General features: G+C 47.7%; 1 protein-coding gene across 1 annotated transcript in view; it reads left to right on the top strand.

Annotated features, from left to right (window-relative positions):
• vps36 (vacuolar protein sorting 36 homolog) overlaps positions 1–16,831 on the top strand; it is a 36,083-nt gene extending 19,252 nt beyond the window's left edge. Inside the window, exons 5-14 of the mRNA XM_033022263.1 lie at positions 1,751–1,837; positions 2,881–2,967; positions 6,863–6,895; positions 8,941–9,018; positions 9,672–9,806; positions 11,737–11,802; positions 13,262–13,326; positions 14,644–14,728; positions 16,318–16,394; positions 16,471–16,831. Coding sequence (XP_032878154.1) covers positions 1,751–1,837; positions 2,881–2,967; positions 6,863–6,895; positions 8,941–9,018; positions 9,672–9,806; positions 11,737–11,802; positions 13,262–13,326; positions 14,644–14,728; positions 16,318–16,394; positions 16,471–16,564 — 807 coding nt within the window. The 3' untranslated portion in view covers positions 16,565–16,831. The remainder of the gene's footprint in view (positions 1–1,750; positions 1,838–2,880; positions 2,968–6,862; positions 6,896–8,940; positions 9,019–9,671; positions 9,807–11,736; positions 11,803–13,261; positions 13,327–14,643; positions 14,729–16,317; positions 16,395–16,470) is intronic.
• Positions 16,832–22,959: the final 6,128 nt, after the last annotated feature.

Here is a 22,959-nt window from a genome sequence, read left to right as displayed (position 1 = left end):
CTACTCGCAATATTAAACTTTGTATAAAGGGATCTTTAGAAGCCCTTTTTAATGTAAAAATATACAGCTTACCTTCAAGTTGTCTGCTTTATGAGACCCTGCGGTTGCTGGTGGTCGCGGGTTTAGAGATTGATTTTTAAACTACTATAACTATTATTCAAGGCCTTTAAAACTAATAATAGCTTTTGCGACGGGGTCTTTCAGCGATTTTTCGTTAATATTTTACAAGGCTGAAGATCTTCGATTTGAACAGCCTAGAGAAAATCGCGTTTTAAACCCCCCTCTCTAAACGGCGCCAAAATCACGCACACCCGCAGCGACAGATTTTCAGCGACGCTTCAGGTAGGCTTTGCAACATACCTACCTCGAAGTGCAGTCATAGAGTTATACAGCACGGAAACAGGCCCTATGGCCCAACTCGTTCATGTCAACCAAGATGCCACACCTAAGCTAGACCCATTTGCTTGCGCTTGGACCATATCCTTCCAAACCTTTTCTATCCGTGTACCTGTTCAGATCTCTGTTAAATGTTGTTACAGTGCCTGCCTCAACTACCTCCTCTCGCAGGTCATTTTTTTCCTTATATCCCTTGAAAATCGTTATGTTTGTTTTCAGGTTTTTGACAGTTTTTTTTAGTTACTCCGGCACTTTGTGTCTATTTTTTGTAAAACCAGCATCTGCAATTCCTTGTTTCTCCCATCTTTGGTTAGTTTTATATCAGGTTGAGGGATTAGTGAAATCTTGCACATGCTTACATTGAGTACATCTGTTTCATATATTCCTGATCATAATCTGACTTTATCCCCAAAATGGAGATTAGGATTTACGAAGGCATTTGGTACATTGGCCTTCATAAACCAGGTTATTGAGTACACAAGTTCAGATATTATGTTACAGTTGTACAATATATTGTTGAGGCTGTATTTGGAGTATTGTGTGCTGTTTTGGTCACCGTGCTGTAGGAAGGACGTTGTTCATTTGGCAAGGGTGCAGAGAGGATTAATGAGGATGTTGCCAGGACATGAGGGGCTGAGCTACAGGGAGAGGTTGGGCAGGCTAGGACTTTATTCCTTGGAGTGTAGGAGGATGAGGGGTGATCTTTTGGAGGTGTATACAATCATGAGGGCAATAGATAGGGTGAGTGCACGCTCTGTCATTTACCCTGAGTAGCGGAATCAAGAACCAGGGGACATATGTTTAAGGTGAGAGGGAAACTTTATCACAGAAAGGGTGGTGGGATTATGAAAGGAGCTATCGGAGTAGATAGTTGAGGCAGGCACTATTAAAGCTTTTAAAAGATATTTAATAGGGGCAGGCTGGGGAAGATGCATATCTCTCAGTCACTTTGGAAAGCTTTGCATTAACCAAGACCAGCCATTAATGCAGTTTACTCCATTCAAAGCAGTTGTACATTAATGCAAGGTTCATGTCATAAGAGCAGAATTATGCCATTCGGCCCATTGAGTCTATTCTGCCATTCAATCATGGCTGATCTATTTAATCCCCCTCAACACCATTTTTCTGCCCTCTCCCTATAACCCCTGACACCCGTACTAATTTGTCACTTTCAGAATCTGTCAATTTCCCTTTAAAAATACCCAATGATGGTCTCCACGTGGTCTGTGGCAATGAATTCCACTCAGGATCTAGACGTGCTTGTTGTAATTGCAGTTTGCTGTTGGATATTTGTGAATAGCATCTGTCGTTAATTATGATTAGCTTTCATCAATGTTTAACATTGTCTTCACAGTTTTACAGACGACTCGCAGAGGAACTATCTCAGAAGCGATGGGAGAGGATCTCGGTGCCTCAGCCAGTACCAGCTGGTAGATCACAAGTAGGTGCTGTTGTCAAATCCCATCAAAGTTTATTGTGATGAGCCAAACAAAACTTGTGTAAACATATAAGAAGCAATTCAGAATCTCCATGATTTACCCCAAGCTTTAAACCCTCTACTGCCTTGTACCCATTTGCCATTTATATTGAAAAGTTCTGGGGTAATTCTGAGTCGGAAGAAGGGTCCAGACCCGAATCGTCGCCTATCCACGTTCTCCGGGGATGTTGCCTGACCCACCGAGTTACTCCAGCACTTTGTGTCATTTTGTGTAAACCAGCATCTGCAGTTCCTTTTTATGCTGCCTGCTTCTTGCCACTTTTCATGCATCCAGCTGTTTGAGAGATGATGGATTTTTTAAAATATTTAGAGACGCAAGAAACTGCAGATGCTGGAATCTTGAGCAAAAAAAAACAAAGTGCCTGAGGAACTCAACGGGCCAGTCAGCACCTGTGGAGGGAATGGACTAATGATGTTTCGGGTTGGGACACTTCTTCAGACCGTCAGACTAAATTATAAAATCATGAGGGGAATAGATAGGGTGAATGCACAGAGTCGAAGGGGAATCAAGAACCAGAGGGCATAGGTTTAAGGGGATAGGAGAAAGATTTAACAGGATCCCGAGGGGCAACTTTTTCACACAGAAGGTGGTGGTCATATGGAAACGAGCTAGCAGAGGTAGTTGAGGCAGATACTACAATAATAAAAACACATTTGGACAGGTACATGGATAGGAAAAAACTTGGAGAAATATGGGCCTTACGTGGGCAGGTGGGACTGGTGTAGATGGGCATCTTGGACAGCATGGATGAGTTGGGCCGAAGGGCCTGTTTCCGGGATGTACGACTCTATGACGATACTTTAAAGGGGTTTGCAACTTCACTGAGTCTCAGCCATTGTTATTAACAATAACTGACTTCCCTTCATAGTTTGTTTCCTTTGTGAGTGTTTAATAATCACAAATAGCAGGAAATATTTGTATTTGTTAAAAAACAAAAACAATGAATAGAAGATGCATCATTTGCACTGTTCCCTATTTTTTACAGCCAGGAAGAGTGAAGGCTGTAGGAATTGTGGGCATTGAGCGGAAGCTGGAAGAGAAACGGAAGGAGACGGACAAAAACATCTCGGAGGTAAGTCCGTTACCCGCGAACCACAACTGCAGGGCCACCGTCCAATCACATGTCCTCTGCCTGGAAATCACGGTGGGCCGGGCGGTGTTTGATGAGGGGATATACTGTTTGTATTCTTCTTTTATGTTCATGTGCTCATAAGTTATAAGAGCAGAATTGGGCCATTCAGTCCATCAAGTTTATTCAATAATAGCTGATCTATCTTTTCCTCTCAACCCCATTCTCCTGGCTTCTCCCCATAACCATTGACACCCTTACTAATCTAGAAAATATATAACTTAATGTTATAATATATTGTTATATTTATTTATCTTACATATAACCACGCTAAAATATATTCCATACTTTGTGCTTTCTGAATGTATTATACTACAGCGGAAACCTGGGGTCATGTGAAAGGTTTAGTTGCTTCAACCTAGAAGATGCCGTGATGGGTGTATCTGCCTGTTCTGATGTCCCATCCCACACAGTGGAGGTGCACATGTTAGGTTACCAGGATAGTCATCTGAAGGCCGGCACTCACGGGCCTCAGCTATGGGAGAGGTTGGGCAGGCAAGGACTTTACTCCTTGGAGTCTAGGAAGGTCTCACAGGTGATGTTATAGAGGTGTATAAAATCCTGAGGGTAAAAGTTCGGGTGAATGTACAGAGTGTTTAACCCTGGGTAGGGGAATCAATAACCAGAGGGAATAGGTTTAAGGTGCATTAATATACTTCTATTGTCTCCCCCATCCTCCGATGTTTCAGAGGAAACAATCCATACTTTCATGCCTCTCCTTATAGGTAATAGTCCCTGATCCAGGCATCATTCTGGTGAACCTCCTCTGCACCCTCTCCAAAGCCTCCACATCCTTCCTGTAATGGGGCGAGCAGAACTGCACGGTGTCGCCACCTTCTGGTGGAATGATGGAAGTGCTTGATCTGGGGCCTCTGCCCTGAGGACCGCCTGCAGCGGTGCGCTGACACCCTGGTGGACTCAGTATCCACAGGCTGCGGAGGTCCACACTTCTGCTGCTGTGGATTAAGGTCCACAGTGCCTTGTGACTGCAAGCTCAGAGCTCTGCATCTGTCCGATTTATGTAGACAATAGGCAATAGGTGCAGGAGTAGACCATTTGGCCCTTCAAGCCAGCACCGCCATTCAATGTGATCATGGCTGATCATCCCCAATCAGTACCCCGTTCCTGCCTTCTCCCCATATCCCCTGACTCCGCTATCTTCAAGAGCCCTATCTAGCTCTCTCTTGAAAGTATCCAGAGAACCGGCCTCCACCACCCTCTGAGACAGAGAATTCCACATACTCATAGCTCTCTGTGCGAAAAAGTGTTTCTTCATCTCCGTTCTAAATGGCTTACCAATTCTTAAACTGTGGCCCCTAGTTCTGGACTGCCCCAACATCGGGAACATGTTTCCTGTCTCTAGTGTGTCCAAACCCTTAATAATCTTATATGTTCCAATAAGATATCCTCTCATCCTTCTAAACGCCAGAGTATACAAGCCCAGCCGCTCCATTCTCTCAGCAAATGACAATCCCGCCATCCCGGGAATTAACCTTGTGAACCTACGCTACACTCCCTCAATAGCAAGAATGTCCTTCCCAAATTTGGAGACCAAAACTGCACACAATACTCCAGGTGGTCCCTGTAGTAAGACAAAAGGATGGATGGAGACACCAGGAACTGCAGATGCTGGAATCTTCAGCAAAACACCGAGTGCTGGAGGAACTCCGCGAGTCAGGCAGCATTTGTGGAGGGAATGTCACCAACGCCACCCATCTGCCAATTGCCCAGTCGTATCCACCTATCACTCGGCATGCTTTGTCCTACCCCCACCTCTCTTTCCCAGCTTTCTCCCCCCCGACTCCATCAGTCTGAAGAAGGGTCCCGATCCAAAACGTCGTCTGTGTCCATTCCCTCCACAGATGCTGCCTGACCGACTGAGTTCCTCCAGCACGTTGTGTTTTACACAAAATGACAGATGGTCCTTGCTGGGAATCTGAATAGAAGGAAGTCTGGTTGAACTCCTTTTACTGCTAGCATTTGAATCCTTTTTTGTTGTAGAGTTCTAAAAATACCTCTGTCGTTGCTGAATGGACATAACTCACACAATGAATTCTGCAAAATAAGCCAACAACATTCTCATGCTTCATGTAATCTGCCCTTCTCCAAAAGAAAAAAAATAAGCAAAGCTTCACTATAAAAATAATCTGTTTGCCGAACTATTTTTTTTAAACTCTTTTAGAGACGACAGGCTATTTTGCTCCATGGAGGTGTTTTGCAGCAGTTAGTGACCCTCAGGTTTCAGCCATGGTTTCCTGCTGGCTCTGTTTGTCCCAGATAAGAATGCTGCAGTTCCCCGCTGTTTATCAGAGGAAGTTCCTGTTAGGTGTGTGCTCCCTCTCTTTGTTCATGGAATCCCTCTGAACGCTGCCGTCATTTGCAACCTTCTCAACACACTGTTCCAGTGGACGATGAAAGGAAAACAAGTCCACAAACTACCCACAGACCCTGTGCTTTATCGCCCCAGCAAATTCTTCCTATTTACTTTACCCCAGAATTTGGCAACACTCTGTAATTCAGTTTGGAGGCAAAGTTGAGCCTTCTCAGCCTTGATGTTAAGAAAAGAAAATAGCTTGTATCTAGCCACCATCACTATGTGTTTTAAAATATTACATTGGAATAGACACAGGAAATCCTGCTTCTTCTTCTTCTTTCGTGTGGCGTGCACAGCCTAAAGTTGTTGGACAACTTGTTCTATTTGATCTTCCGTTTGTGCACGTCGAGTTGATTGCATTAGTCGAAACGGGGCAGACCACGCGAAGGTTGCAATCTTCCACCCCGCCTGCTTCTCTTTTCATTCAAATGACTGGAAATAATCAGTTGTCATAGCAGTCTCTTCGCTGCTAGCTTTAGAATCTTGAACAGACCCCTCATATGGTTGGGGTCTATTTCTAATCATGCAACCTACCACATTGTAGCCTCTGCAGTTTTTTTTACCTGCACTTTCTCTATAGCTGTAACACGGTATTCTGCACTCTCTTTATTTTCTCTTTTACCCTCCCTTTTATCCTCCTGCATAATCTGAGCTGCCTGGGTGGCACCCAAAGCAATGTTTTCCCACTGTATGTTTAGTTAATTGTCACAAAAAGTGAAAAGCCTTTTGGTGTGTGTGCTATCCAGTCAGCGGAAGGAGTGTACATGGATTACAATCGAGCCATCCACAGTGTACAGACCAAAGATACTAGAGCAGGTACAGACAAAGGATAAAGGGAATGATGTTTACAGCAAGATAAAGTGCGATTAAAGATAGTCCATGGGTGCAGAGGGTATCTGAGTAGACGTAAAACAATAATAAAACAATGAATTTTATCGATAAGTAATAGGTTAATTTATAGCTATCAGCGATAGATTTATGTTTACTATTGTCACATGTACCGAGGTGCAACGGAAAGCTTCTGTTGGCGTGCTAACCAATCAGATCAGATACTGTACATGAATACAATCAAGCCAAACTCAGTCTGAAATGTAGAATGAGAAAGAAACACAAAAATTGTTTGGAGTATTGTTAGTGTAGCTAGAAACTAAATAGATTTTCAAGTGGAAAAGAGATTTAAAAGAGAGCTGCCGGGGTGGTGGTGGAGGCAGATACGATAGTGGTGTTTAAAAAGGCTTTTGGGTAGGCATACTGGGCTCGTCCCATTTGGCCCATATCCATCCAAACCTTTCAAATCTGTCTGTCCAAATGGTTTTTTTTTTTAATGCATTTTGACCTGGGCACTTGTCCAGCATTCTGTTTGTATTTTAATGTCAATTAATTACAGCAGAATAGTTGTGTGTTTTATAACTCTGACTATTACTGTCTGCAGAGGTGTGATTGTAAACTGATTTGTTTTTCTAGGCGTTTGAAGATCTCAGTCAATTAATGAAAAAGGTAAGTTTCCTCCCTCCTCATCTGCTCATGTTATGTGAGGTTTCCAGTACTGGTGTCCCAAACCAACCACTCCTGAGCAGTGCTTTTCTTGTGAACACATGGTGCACACATTGCTCCTCACTGTCGCCGCTCGATAACCTGTTTAAGGGCCTGACTATATAATTTAATTACCACTTTTATTTATTTAGTCATGTTGTAATTTTTATAATATTACAAATTCCAAAAATGCGGAAGTCCAGATGCATATGATCACAGAAAAACCACTGGTCCACACACGGCAAACACTGGAAAATTACAGCAGGCCAGACAGCATATGTGGAGAGAGAAGCAGACCCGAAACATTAGCTGTGCAAAAAGACACACAGTGCTGTAGTAACTCAGCGGGTCAGGCAGCATCTCTGGAGACCATGGAGATCAGTCTGAAGAAGGGCCCCGACCCAAAATGTCACCTGTCCATGTTCTCCAGATATGCTGCCTGACCCGCTGAGTTACTCCAGCACTTTGTGGCTTTTTAAAAAATAAACCAGCATCTGTGGTTCCTTGGGCTGAGCTTCTCTATCCACAAGCTCTACCTGACTTCCTGAGTGCTGCCTGCAATTTCCATGTCACTTTGGTATAGAATAAGGTGGTAAGTGGGTCCCTTCATATTTAATGATAGTAAACTTCAAGTAATCATTGTCTCGAAAGGGTGACAGCTCAAATAAAATGCCAAGAGAGGTGTACTAATCTCTAAATATGTTCTGTGATTCTCGACCCGAAACGTCACCTATTCCTTTGCTCCATAGATGCTGCCTCGCCCACTAAGTTTTTTCCAGCATTTTTGTCTACCTTAATTTTACCTCGTGAAGAGAGAAGCCACCAGCACCGAATGTGTTCGAATATCTCCTATCCCCAGGCCCCCCATTTCCCTTTTATCCTCCCTCTTCCCCCTTCCACCCACATCCCTCCCTCCACTTGCATTTCACTCCTCCTCTCCTTATCTGACACCCCTTTGTCTCCTTTTCACCTCCAGCTTTTGTCACTTAACTCTCTTCCCTGTATCCATCTATCACTTGCCAAACTTTGACCCGCCCCCACCTCTCTTTCCCAGCTCTCCTCCTACTCCATCAGTCTGAAGAAGGGTCCCGACCCGAGACACCGTCTGTCCATTCCCTCCACAGATGCTGCATGGCCCGCTGAGTTCCTCCAGCACTTTGTATTTTGTTCAGGATTCCGGCATCTGCAGTTCCTTGTCTGTTCTATTCTAGCATATTGTACCTTTGTCATATTGGTCTTCAAAATTTTTTATAAGTTGTTTGACTTTTCATGCCTACTTTACTCTTTCCAAGAAAGCTGCAGTCAAGTTATAGTCCGAGACAAATGGCCGACGTTAGTTCCTCACACAACCAGCTGATTATTCTCATTTTGAAAAAAAATCTATAAATTGGCAATATCGCTTTTGCCTTGCAACATAGAAATTCAGAATTTAAATTTCCCAGTAGACGCAAGGAACTGCAGGTGCTGCGATCTTGAGCAAAACACAAAGTGCTGGAAGAAATCAGCAGGTCAAGCAGCATCTGTGGAGGGAATGGACAGATGATGTTTCGTTCTTCAGACTGTGTTAATTTAATTTTATTCTGTCAGGATGGATTCTTGGTGATGTTGTGAATCCCAGGATCTCACTACAGAGATTGGAACCATTCAGAGAGTTCCCAGTGGACAATTGTAGTCGGCCTTAGAGTGAATCCAGAGAGAGCAGAGATTCTCCATTGTCTGCTTGCACCTTCCGGTGGGGGGGGGGGGGGGGGGGGGGGGGGGGGGTACATTGTTGGCTGAGAGGAAGGTGAGAATTAGGTATATCAACAGTAACATTAATCAGGACGACAGTGAAACTAGTCTGAGACCTAAGGGAAGGGAGGGACGGAGAGAGGGAAAGCAAGGGTTACTTTTGAAGTTCATACGACTGGGTTATAAGCTGCCCAGTGAAATATGAGGTGCTGTTCCTCCAACTTGCGTTGTTCTATGTTCTGTGTGGGCTATGGGTGACCAAAGCTCGTTTGTTTTAGGCCAAAGAGATGGTGGACTTGTCGAAGTCAATAGCGAACAAAATCAAGGAGAAGCAGGGAGATATTTCTGAGGATGAGGTAAGACACAAATCAACAGGCGTTCATGATGAGAGTTACATAGATGGCGAGCACAGCCACGAGCATCATTCCTGGTACCAAAGCTGCACAGTTACACTACCACATGCAACTGGCCAAGCAGTGATTCCGCTGATCCATAGCGCTGCCCCTGCCCCTGCCCCAGCAGAATGTCTGCCTGCTCTTGCTCCACCCTCCCCATCCCACTATAACCAGCTCATCTCCGACATGCTTCCTTCCTCTCCCTGCTACACACTGCTGCCTATAGGCCCACATCACAGAGTCACACTGCGGAGAAACAGGCCCTTCGGCCCAACTCATCCATGCCGACCAAGATGCCCCATCTACCAAGTCCCACCTGCCCGCGTTTGGTCCATTTCTCTCTGAACCGCTCCTGTCCATGTACCTGTCCAAGCGGCTTTTACATGTTGTTATAGTTCTTGCCTCCACTACCTCCACTGGCAGCTCGGTAATGAAACATGCTCCTCACAACAGATCCGCTGAACCCAACAGAAATTTGTATTTTTCTCCAAACTCCATTATTTCTTAACCTGGAACTGCGTTAAATCCCGGCGCTGATTTAGTCCACTTACATTGCACAAAACACCCAGGTGTAAAAACTAGTGAAACTAAAAAGCGTGTTTTCTGTGGCCCAGACGATCCGTTTCAAATCGTATCTACTGAGCATGGGCATAGCAGATCCAGTCACCAGGGAAACGCATGGATCGGGAACGCACTACCACATGCAACTGGCCAAGCAACTGGTGGCGATGCTGCACGCCCCCTTGGAGGTGAGCAAATCTGCGTGTCTCTTACCCACCCCACCTGCCAGGGCCTGAACTCAACCGAATTAGTTTAGTTTAGAGATACAGAGCGGAAACAGGACCTTTGGCCCACCGAGTCCGCACCGACCAGCGATCCCCTCACATTAACACTACCCTACACACACTGGGGACATCTGTATATGTTTTATACAAAGCCAATCGACCTGCAAACCTGTACGTCTTTGGAGTGTGGGAGGATACCGAAGTACTCAGAGAAAACTCACGGGGAGAACGTACAAACTCCATACAGACAGCACCTGTAGTTGGGAGTCAGTAGCTCAGCCGCGGCGGTGCCGCCCAAAATTCTGAATCCCAAATGAAACCAGGGTGGATTTGGACTAAAAATCGATTCATTCCAAAGCCGTCGCCTTTGTAAAACAAATACTGATGTTTGGAGTAACTCAGCGGGTCTGGCAGCATCTCTGGAGAACATGGATAGTTGATGTTGGGTTGGGACGAGGGGAAGAAAGCCGGAAGAGAGGAGGAGTGGGACAAAGCCTGGCATGTAATAGATAGATAGAGATGAAGGTAGTTTATTGGACAGAGGCCGGAGATGAAGACAGAAGGTGCGAAACAAAAGGATTGAAGTTGCGAATTGTGAAGCTAGAGGAAGGAATGAAGGTAGAAGGTGGGGGAGGTGGGGGGGGGGGGGGGAAGAGGTGGAAGGGGGAAGATGCGGCAAGGTGGGGTACAGGGGAGAGGTGGAAGGGGGAAGAAGAGGAACGGTGGGCGGCGCGACTCACATCGCAGCGGCCTCTACAGTTCGTCTGTCTTTTGATTATTTTTTGTCCTGTTTTAATGTAGTTTTTATTTATTTTTTGATGGGGTATGTGTGTGTGTGTGTGGGGGGGGGGGGGGGGGTGGGGGGGAAACTTTTAAAATCTTTCCCCTGCACGGAGAACCCGACCTTTTCCCTGTCGGGTCTCCGTTGTCATTGGGGCTGCAACATGGGCGGCCTCCAACCGGAACGACCTGGGGCTCCAGTCGCGGAGCTGCGGACCTACTCACCATCATGGAGCTGACCGGCTTCGGAGCGGGTGGAGCTGTGGTGGCGCTCGGCTGCGACCCGACCCCGGGGATTCGGAGGCTTATCGCAGGTCCGGTGGAAAGTGACACCGGGAGCCCGCGGGTCCCTGCTGGGAGACCGCTTTTCGGGGCTTCCGCAACGGCGACTTCACCCGCCCGAGTCGCGGGGTCGAGGAGTGCCTGGAGCGGGGCCTGACATCGCCCGTCGCGGCTTGGACAACGGCTGCGGGACTTTGCTAGAGCCCGCCGGGGGCTCCAACAACAAGACCCGGAGCGCGGCCTTGCATCACCCGGCGCGGCGTTAATGGCCGCGGGACAATTGCCATCGCCCACCGGGGACTTTGACTCTGACATCGGGAGGGGAATGGGGAGTGCAGCGGAGAGATAAGTTTTTTTGCCTTCCATCACAGTGAGGAGGAGATGCGCTGTGATGGATGTCTGTGTAAATTGTTTTGTGTCTTGGGTCTTTTTTTCTTGTGTGTATGACTGTAGAAACAACATTTCATTTGAGCCTCTATGAGGTTCAAGTGACAAATAAATTGTATTGTGTATTGTGTGTGTATTGTGTGAGGGCGGAGATGGGGGAAGAAGGGAGAGGAGGGTGGTAGTGTGGTTACTTAAAATTGGAGAATTCAATGTTCACCCCGTTGGGTTGTGAGTTATCCAAGTGGAATATGAGGTGCTGTCCCTCCAGTTTGCATGCGGCCTCACTCTGACAGTGGAGGAGGCCCAGGACAGAAAGGTCAGCGTGGGAATGGGAGTTGAAATAGTTAGCAATGGGGAGATGGCACCATTTTGTTACGTGGCGAAGAAATGTTCACGCAGTTCCTGGAGGATGTAATTATTTTGAAACCTCTTTTGAACTTGACAGGAACAAGGTGGAATGATGGCTCTGACCGAGGTCTATTGTTTAACGAACCGGGCTCGAGGAATGGAGGTAATGCCACACTCTGTGCAAATTGTTTCCCACCCTTCAAAGAATAACATCATATGTAAACTGGACCCATTAAAGGTGGCCTTCAGCTGACTTTACATCCAAGCCTAAGGCAGACTGTTAACAGACTTTTCACATTGTAATTTATTGTCATTGACCAGCCAACCTGTGCTTAAAGTTGCAGCTCAGTCGTTCATTAAAACTAGCACCCAGGGTGTGCCAAATTCAATTGTTCAAGTATCACTTTTCGTTTTGTGACCGTATGTTTAAACATTGTAAAGCAATATTTTTATCTGTTTTAGAAACATAGAAACATAGAGAATAGGTGCAGGAATAGGCCATTCGGCCCTACGAGCCTGCACCACCATTCAATATGATCATGGCTGATCATCCAACTCAGTATCCTGTACCTGCCTTCTCTCCATACCCCCTGATCCCTTTAGCCACAAGGGCCACATCTAACTCCCATATTAAATATAGCCAATGAACTGGCCTCAACTACCTTCTGTGGCAGAGAATTCCAGAGATTCACCACTCTCTGTGTGAAAAATGTTTTCCTCATCTCGGTCCTAAAAGATTTCCCCCTTATCCTTAAACTGTGACCCCTTGTTCTGGACTTCCCCAACATCGGGAACAATCTTCCTGCATCTAGCCTGTCCAACCTTAAGAATTTTGTAAGTTTCTATAAATCCCCCCTCAATCTTCTAAATTCTAGCGAGTACAAGCCGAGTCTATCCAGTCTTTCTTCATATGACAGTCCTGACATCCCAGGAATCAGTCTGGTGAACCTTCTCTGCACTCCCTCTATGGCAAGAATGTCTTTCCTCAGATTAGGAGACCAAAACTGTACGCAATACTACAGGTGTGGTCTCACCAAGACCATGTACAACTGTAGTTTTACAACTACAGCTACAGGAAGAATGTCGTTAAGTTGCAAAGGGTGCAGAAGAGATTCACCAGGATGTTACCTGGGCTTGCGGGCTTGAGTTACAGGGAGACGTTGGGACTTTTTACTTCGGAGCGTAGGAGGCTGAGGGGTGACCTTATTGAGGTGTACAAGATCATGAGGGGCACGGATAAAGTGAACACTCAGTCTTTTTCCCAGAGTAGAGGATTCCAAAATTAGAGGGCACAAGCTTAAGATGAGAGGGGAGAGATTGAAGAGGGACCTCAGGGGCAACTTTTCCACTCAGAGGGTAGTCTGTATCTGGAACGAGCTGCCAGAGGAAGCTATAGAGGTGGATACAATTGCGACGTTTAAAAGACATTTGGTCAGATATATGGATAGGAAGGGTTTAGAGGGATATGGGCCAAATACAGGCAAAGGGAACTGGCCCAGTATGCCAACTTGGTCGGCATGGACAAGGTGGGTGGAAGGGTCTGTTTCTGTGCAGTATAGCACCATGACTTGTTCCTATTAATAACAATTCCTTTGGTAACGATTGTATCTTGTTTCCATCAGCTTCTCTCACCAGAAGATTTAGTGAATGCTTGTAAAATGTTCGAGGCTCTGGAACTACCAATGAGGCAAGTGGACGCGTGTCTATACTAATTATGCATGTAGTCAGTAGATGACAATTATCAGTTGATGCTTGTATTCCCCATCCACTGACGAGCTGATCACCCATTCCACACACCCGAGTCATTTGATTTCTTGCAATTATTAATATATCGCAGCAAGACTCAAGAGCATTTAATTTTCATATGTACCGGCAACCTAACATTGTTACTTGCTGCAGCATAACATTCCCATAAACACAACAACACACAGATAAATATACAATATTCATGGATACAATAAATTAATAATTCTAGATAATAGTGAAAAGTGTTGTGGCCAGTCTCCACTGATTGTGGTCTGTTGCTGAGGAAGTGGAGAATCCAGTTGCAGAGGGATGCGCAGAGACCCAGTTTCCAGAGTTTGGCGGGAATGATGGAGACATTGAAAGCATTGGTATCCTACCTTCAGCTGACGACACATCGGAGTACTTCTTTACTGGAAAAAATTGAACATGGGAAACAATATAAGCAAGATCCTCATTGTGTCATAGAGTTTATTGTACTATGAAACATTTGGATATTTCCTGAATGACCAGCGATAATGATGGTATCAGACATTTCCCTTCAATCTGGGAAAGGAAGAGAGTGGGAAGCTGTTGTGCAGGAGTCTAGATAATCTGGTGATGTCCCTGTCAGTCACAGTGAAGGGCAACAGAAGACACATCGAGCTGCAGGCACTGGAATCTGGAGAAAAACACAGAGTGCTGGAGGAACTCGGCAGGTCTGGCTGGCTCTGTGGAGGGAATGGACACACAACGTTTCTGGTCGGTAACACTCAGACTTTAGGCTGCATCGTGGCGCAACTGTAGAGCTGCTGCCTTACAGCGCCAGAGGCCCAGGTTGCATCTTGACCATGGGTGCAGTCTGAGCGGAGTTTGCACGTTCTTCCTGTGATTGCGTGGGTTTTCTCCGGGTACCCCGGTTTCCTCCCACATTCCAAAGGCGTGCTGGTTTGTAGGTTAATTGGCTTCTGTAAATTGTTGTCTGTATTTAGGGAGTGAATGAGAAAGTGGGATAACATTGAACGTGTGAATGGTTGGTGTGGACTCGGTGGGCCGAAGGGCCTGTTTCCATGCTGTATCTAAATTAAACTAAGCAAACATCTGTCGACATCACGTACGGATGGAGGCACTGAGGAGATGTGGAGGGGAAAGTGGAAGAAGGAGATGTAGTCAGGGAAGGGATGGGAAGAGTTGGAGATAGTTCATGTCAGGGTTGGAGAGATGAGAGCAAGTTAGAAACCAAGTCTTGTTTTAATTAACAGAAGATTTATTTATTGTGCAGATTGCGCGTTTTTGACAGTGGAGTGATGGTGGTTCAACTCCAGTCACATAATGAAGATGAAATGATTGCTTCAGCTCTGGAGACGGTAAGGGATCTCACGTCTAGGATCAGCGCGTTAATCAACACTGTTGCCACAGTTGAATGTTCAGTACAGACCATAAATCATCATCTAAATGACAACGTCATGTGAGCCGATCAGATGAAAGATACTAAATATATAAAAACAGCAATGCAGGCACGAAACTCGCTATCAAAACATGGAGGGGACAGGGGGGTACACAATTTTTTGGCGTCCTCACGCACATGCGCACACTCACACACACATGCGCGAGGCTTCGGAGGCTCAATCCAGCGCTAAATGCAGCTCAACTCTGCCTAACTACAGACCTGACTGGACTGCCGGAATAACAGCGCTGCATCTCCGCGCTGGCCATATTTCCTGCACGCCCAGGCAGATTAACCTGGCGGGACAGGCAGAGTTGAGCGGGGTTTAGCGCTGCTTCTCTGCGCTAGCTGTCGGCCTGGGGGTACAGCTCCCGTCTGACTCCCGACCTCTCTGGCCACCCGTGGGGGGGGCAGTCGGGTGGGGTCGGAACAGCGCCGGAGACCGGGATCGATCCTGGCTACGGATGAGGAGCAGGTCTGTGCCACGTCTCACTCCTCCAATCACCGCGCTTTATCCTCAGTCCCACCCCCCCCCCCCCCCACTCCTCCCTCCGCCAATCATCATGCTGAATCATCATGTCCCACCCCCATTCCCTGCTGACCGACGTCTCTCGTCCAATCGGTGCCCTCGATCAGCAGTCCCACCTCCACTGTCTCGCGGAAAGCGGAGATTTTAAAATCCGGATGTCCAAAACTTGGGGGGGGGGGGGTGTCCCCCACCTCTCAAAACATGGGGGGGACACGTCCCCTCTGGCCCCCCCCGGTTTTCTGCCCCTGCAGTAATGTGTGGTCATTGAGTCTTACACCGTGGAAACAGGCCCTTCAGCCTGACTTGCCCATGCTGACCAAATGCCTCATCTACATGAATGTCACCTCCATGCCAGTAGGGGAATCGAGAACAAGAGGACACAGGTTCAAGGTGAGAGTGAAAATATTCCATAGGAACCTGAGGGGCAACTTTTTCACACGGGCGGTGGTGGGTGTATGGAACGAGCTGCCAGAGGAGGTAGTTGAGGCAGGGACTATAACAACATTTAAATGACATTTGGACAAGTACATGGACAGAATAGGTTTGGAGGCATATGTGTAGGAAGGAACTGCAGATGCTGGTTTGAACCGAAGATAGACACAAAAAGCTGGAGTAACTCAGTAGGACAGGCAGCATCTCTGGAGAGAAGGAATGGGTGACGTTTCTGGTTGAGACCCTTCTTCAGACAAAGTGTCTCGACCCACAACGTCACCTTTTCCTTCTCTCCAGAGATGCTGCCTGTCCTACTGAGTTACTCCAGCTTTTTGTGTCTATCTTGGAGGAATATGAGCCAAGTGCAGGCAGGTGGTACTAGTGGAGATGGGGCATGTTGGCTGGCATGGGCGAGATGGGCCGAAGGGCCTGTTTCTGTGCAGTGTGACTGACTAAATTATCAGACATATTTATATGTACATTAATGTTCCTTTTTCTCTGCTGGCTAACAACGAGTGATATGATTTCTCTTCTCCCCCCGGGTGCAGGTGTCAGAGCGAGGCTTCCTCAGTTCTGAAGAGTACGCCAAGCTGGTGGGCATCTCGGTTCTGCTGGCCAAGGAGAGGTGAGTAATGCTCACTAGGTTTGCCATTGGTGAATGGTGCTGAACACGGTTCCACATCTGCCTGTTTGAATCCTAGGCTGCTGCTCGCCGAGAAGTTTGGCCACCTCTGCCGTGACGATTCCGTGGAAAGCCTGCGCTTTTACCCAAACCTCTTCCTGACACAAGACTGACAGCTCACCAGTGACGGTCTGCACTGCATTTTGCTTCCGGCCCATGGATTGTGGCGAGTATGAGAGACTGTGACCACCGCACAGTGGAATTCAGACACTTACCAAGGTCATTGTGGTGGAATGGTGGAGCCGGTGGAAGCTGAACGTCAACAGGATGCTGCATGGATGAACACAGCATAAGCAAGTGCTTACGAACATCATCAGCGACTCATTACTGTCTTCCAAATGATGTACATGTATTGGAACAAACAATAAATTCAATGTGAATCTTATGGCAGAGGTCTTCCACAAGTTTGAATTGTCAACATTCCTGCACATGGAATGTTTTTCTATTATATATTTATAGTCGTATACCTTTTATTTACAACTAGACTAAGTGGGACCTGTTGGGTCCCAGTCTTACAGGAGGCCTGGTTCCCCAACGCAACCCGTTCCCCCAACACAATATTCCACCACTCATACATAGCCCCTAACTGTGCAGGCGCGGCTCATTTCCCCTCATCCCCCAGCACTTCCCCTCATCCCCCTCCTCTTCATGTGTGGAGGGGAGGGAAGGGGGGGGGGGGGTGGGAGGGAGGATGGGTGTGTGTGGGCGGGGGGTGTAGGAGGGGTGGAGAGCATGGTGTGGGGGGAGGCGGTGTTGTGGGGTGGGAGGCGAGGTGTGTACGTGGGCGGGAGGGGTTTGGGACACACCAGGGCCAATTAATGTACAAACCAGCAAGTTTTTGGGATGTGGGCAGAAATCGGAGCACTCGGAGGAAACCCATGCGGTCACAGAGAAAACATGCAAACTCCACACAAGACAGTAAGTACCCGAGATCAGGATCAAACCCGGGTTTCTGGCGCTGTGAGGCAGCTCTATCCACTGTGCTGCTGTGTTGCCCTGTAACCAATGTCCATCTTTGGTCTGTCAAACCTCATCTCGCAAGGTGTTAGTAACAGGGAGAGGTTGGACAGAATCAAATTGTTTTCGCTGGAACGCCAGAAGTTAAGGGGAAATCTGATAGAAGTATATCAAATTATGAGGGGAATAAAGAGGGTACACAGTGAGAATCTTTTTCCCAGGATGGAAATATCAAATAATACAGGGCACAGCTTTAAGGTGAGAGGGGCAAAGTTTAAAAATGAGCAGGTATGTAAAAGGGGGTGGTGGGTGCCTGGAACGTGCTGATAAGACAGTGGTGTCCATGAGGACTTTGCATAGTCATGTGGATACGCAGGGAACTGAAGGATATGGATTGTGTGCAGGAGATAAGAGATTTAGTTTAGTTTATTAAATAGTCTACACATCATGTTCGGCACAGACATTGTGGGCTGAAGGGCCTGTTCTTGTGTTCTCCTGTTCTATGTTCATCTCTATGTTCTCACTATCAACAAAACCCAGTTTAACCGTTTCATATTTCTCTCAGGTTTTTGTCATGCCCCTTTATCTATTTCTGACTTTCCTACTTGATTACATTTATTTTTATAGCGTCATATAGCACGGAAACAGGCCCTTCAGCCCATGCTGACTAGGATGCCCCAACTACGTTAGCCCCACCCAGCAACGTTAGGCCCATGTCCATCCAAACCTTTCCTATCTCTATCTATCTCTCTATCTCTCTATCTCTATATCTATCTATCTATTTATCTATTTGTCTGACTGTCAGCCTGTCTCTATATCTATCCATCTATCTCTATCCATCTATCTCTATCCATCTATCTCTATCCATCTATCTCTATCCATCTATCTCTATCCATCTATCCACCTACCTATCTATCCACCTATTTCTATCTATCTATCTCTATCTATCTCTATCTCTCTCTGTCTATCTCTCTCTCTCTCTATCTATCTCTCTCTATCTATCTCTCTGTCTAACTGATCTTGTTATGTTCCGGTTTGGCGATTATTCTATTTGTGCAAAAACGATAGCGCTACAATTGTTCGCCAGCTTACTCACCGTTCTCCTGTGCTGTGATTGCACCATGTTTCGTTCCGATCGGTGGAAGCTGGTAAGAGTTATCGAGGTTTAAACATCTTAAAAACGTGCATGCGCAGATCGATTGTCTCTCCTGCCATTCAGCGGCGCGCGGATTGGTCCCTTCCACTGTCACTCCATGGGATGGTCCGCCCTTTCCTGTGCCATCGCGTCTTTACTGGAGCTGCGGGAGGCTCTGGATGGCTGGCGAAGGTCTCCAACCGGACACAAGTTTCGGAGGGAGGGACCGGAAACGGCCTGACCCAACCCAGCCCAGCCCAACGCGGAGTCGGAGATGGCGCCTATGTCGGCAAACGGAAATCATAGACTCTGATCCCTGCGGAGGAGAATCACCAGCGAAGTGACCAGCGATCGGCGCCCGCTGTCAGTCCCCATCGTACCGCCAACCCCTTCCCCTCGCTGGCTCCTGCCCCCCTCCCCCGTGATACCGGACTCTCCTCCATGGCTCTTCCCCGTCTTTTCTCCGCGCTCTCTCCCCCCTCCCCACCCACACACCCCTCCCCCCACACACCCCTCCCCCCACACACCCCCCCCCCACAACACCTCCCCCCACAACGCCACACATCCCCCCCCTCTGCCCCCCCCCCCACCACACACCCCTCCCCCCCCCACACCCCTCCCCCCCACACACCCCTCCCCCCACAACACCCCCCCCCCACAACACTCCCCCCACAACGCCACACTCCCCACCTCTTCCCCCCCCCCACCCACACACCACAACTCCCCCTCTCCCCCACCCCCACAACCCTCCCCTCCCCCACACACCCCTCCCCACCCACAAACCCCTCCTCCACAACACCCCCTGCCCACAACCCCCTCCCCCCCACAACCCTCCCACCTCCACACATACGCCCCACCCACACACCTCTCCCCTCCAACCCCGCCCACACACCCCTCCCCAAACCACCCCCTCATCCCCTCCCCCCCCCCCCCCCCCCCATCCCACGCACACACACCACCCTCCCCCACACCCCACCTCCCCTTCCCCCCACATCCCTCCCTGGCAAACCCCTCCTGCTCACATACACACCTCCCCTCCCATCCCCCCAGCCCCCACCCACCACACACCCCTGTGGTGACTGGGACCCAATAGGTCCCACTTAGTCTAATGTACATTTAAATGTTGTAGTCGTACCTGTCTCAACTACCTCCTTTGACAGCTTGTTCCATGTACCCACCACCCTCTGTGTGAAGAAGTTGCCCTTCTGGTTCCTATTGCATCTTTCCCATCCACCTTAAACCTATATCCTCTGGTTCTTGATTCCACTACTCTGGTTAAAAATCTGTACATTCACCCGAGACATTCCTGTCATGATCGTATACATCTCTATAAGATCACCCCTCAGCCTCCCGTGCTGCAAGGAATAACGATGTATTACTGTACTTTTAGCATTTTTTGCATTTTGTCTTTGCTGCTTTTATTTTTCTTTGTCTGCGGTGCGGAAAGAGGCGTCACAGGAAAGTCAACACTGGGTTAAAAAGGAAGACACAGTGGCACCTGAATCAACTGGCTTCTGGTAGTAAGTGAGTGAGAGACTGCAACGAACGAACGGAAGGGCTGGACCTTGGCTGAAAGGAAATGGAAGCAAAGCCCAGATTGCTGGGGTGGGGAGGGGCGGGGAGGATCAGGGCAAGCAGATGGAGGAGCAGGAGAAACCGGGACTGTCCCAAGATAGCAAACGATCACTTCTTCCCAAAGCCTTGCGTAACCTCGTCAGTAAATCAAAGAAAACTGGTTTGGTTTAGTTTAGTTTACTGTCACGTGTACCGAGGTACAGTGAAAAGCTTTTTGTTGCGTGTCAGTAGAAAGACTATACATGATGACGATCGAGCCGTTCATCGTGTACAGAATCAGGATAAAGGGAATTACGTTTAATGCAAGATAACGTCCAGTAAAGTCTGATTATAGATAGTTCTCCAATGAAATAAATGGAAGGTATAGGAAGGAACTGCAAATGCTGGGTGAAACCGAAGATAGGCATCTCTGGAGAAAGGGGATAGGTGATGTTTTCGGGTCTTGGTTCTTGGTTCTTGGTGCTGGGGGTTCTTGGTGGTGGTCGAGACCCTTCTTCAGACCCCTCTTCATTCCGACGCGAAAAGTCACCCATTCCTTTTCTCCACAGATGCTGCCTGGCCTGCTGAGTTGCTCCAGCTTTTTGTCTTTCTTCAGTAGATGGAAGGTCAGGTTTGTTGTAACTTTGCATTGCGTGATTTTCAAGATTTAAGATTTCAAATCGGCCAAAAACCATGGACTTCAGAGAATACAATAAGATATATTAAATCTGTAGAAACTGCTGGTTTACAAATAAAGACCCAAAGAGCTGGAGTAACTCAGCGGGTCAGCTTTAAAGTGGACCTGAATGGTTCAGGTAGGTTATTGCGGACTGAGCGGAGGTGTTCGGCGAAACGATCCGGGCACTTTCCATTGCAACCGCAGAAATGCAACACCTGTCCCTTCACCTCCCCCCTCGACTCCATTCAAGGATCCAAGCAGTCGTTCCAGGTGCGACAAAGGTTCACCTGTATCTCCTCCAATCTCATCTACTGCATCCGCTGCTCTAGATGTCAGCTGATTTACATCGGGGAGACTAAGCGGAGGTTGGGCGATCGTTTCGCCGAACACCTCCGCTCAGTCCGCAATAACCTACCTGAACTCCCGGTGGCTCAACACTTCAACTCCCCCTCCCATTCCCAATCCGACCTCTCTGTCCTGGATCTCCTCCATTGCCAGAGTGAGCAACACCGGAAATTGGAGGGACAGCACCTCATATTCCGCCTGGGTTGCTTGCGTCCGGATGGCATGAACGTTGAATTCTCCCAGTTTTGCTAGCCCTTGCTGTCTCCTCCCCTTCTTTAACCCTCGAGCTGTCTCCTCCCATCCCTCCGCCCTCGGGCTCCTCCTCCCTTTTTCCTTCCTTCTCCCCCCCACCCCCCATCAGTCTGAAGAAGGGTTTCGGCCCAAAACGTCGCCTATTTCCTTCGCTCCATAGATGCTGCTGCACCCGCTGAGTTTCTCCAGCATTTTTGTATGCCAGATGAGGTAGTTGAGGCAGGTACTATCACAACATTTAAAAGACACTGGACAGATACATCGGTAGGAAAGTTTAGAGGGATATGGGCAAATGCAGGCAGGTTGGACTAGAGTAGATGGAGCATCTTGGTCAGCATTGGCAAGTTGGGCTGAAGGACTGACTACATATTTATAGAACCTAAATTGAGTCCATGTGCCAGACTCACGAGTAAAATAATTTAGTGGTGTTAATCTGAAATGGCCAGGTAATTGTGGGAACATCACAGAACAGTACAGTACAGGCCCTTCGGCCCACAATGTCTGTTCTGAACATGATGCCAACCTAAACCGATCTCCACTGCCTGCATGTGATCCATATCCCTCTATTTCCTGTACTTCCATGTGCGTATCCAAAAGCCCCTTCAGCGGCACTTAGCAGGCACAGAGGTTGGTGGGGTCCTGGAGTGTTCAACACAATTACCCCCCTTGCATCCTGTTGAATGCACTCGTCCACACCCATCTCTCCGACCATCGTCTCACGAAACATCCTGGCAATCTCTCTCAGATGTTGAATCCAACACGCACTCCTTCCTGGCATTTAACGTGAGCCTTCAGCTGTGAATGGATCCTCTTCCTGTGTGTGCTCAGTGGGCCTACCTCCCTGAACAAAGTGTCCTGCCTTCATCATTCCCTCCTCTCATAACATCATGAGGGTGAATGCACAGTCTTTTACCCAGAGTTGGGGAATCAAGAGGACATAGGATTAAGGTGGATGGGGAAAGATTTAATGGGAAACTGAGGTACCACTTTTTGCTAGAAGTACTCAGTGGGTCAGGCAGCATCGTACAGGACGGAAACAGGCCCTTCAGCCCATAGTGATTATACCTAACTTGATGCCAAGACCAACTCTTGTCTGTCTATACATGATCTGTATCCCTCCATTCCCTGCATATCCACATGCCTATCGGAAAGTCCCTTAAACACCACTATGGTGTCTGCCTCCTCCACCACCACACATGTCAGCGCTTTAAGGGCCTGTCTCACTTGGCCGTCATTTGCATGTAATTTACGCGACATCATTTACGTGTCACGACGTGCGATGCGTGCATGGTGCGCGATGACATAGGCAGTGACGCGCGGCCATGTGCAGCGCCGCAGGATTATGTGATGTACAAAATCTTCGCTTGCCATCTGCGTGATGCATAAGTGACGGCCAAGTGGGACAGGCCCTTTACAGGCGCCCACAAGAGGAAGAAGGTTGAACTTCATTGCCTTCCATCACAGTGAGGAATGTGGAATCCACTGTGCTGGATGTTTATGTTAACTTTTATGTGGGTGTTGGCTTGTTGCTTTTCACTTAGTTTGGCTGTACGGTAACTCAAATGTCACTGTACCTTAACTGTACC

Source organism: Amblyraja radiata, chromosome 6 (genome assembly GCF_010909765.2).
Source record: "Amblyraja radiata isolate CabotCenter1 chromosome 6, sAmbRad1.1.pri, whole genome shotgun sequence".
Classification (NCBI taxonomy): Eukaryota; Metazoa; Chordata; class Chondrichthyes; order Rajiformes; family Rajidae; genus Amblyraja; species Amblyraja radiata.
Note: the sequence above shows the minus strand (reverse complement) of the source record. Positions and strands in the feature narration are given on the sequence as shown.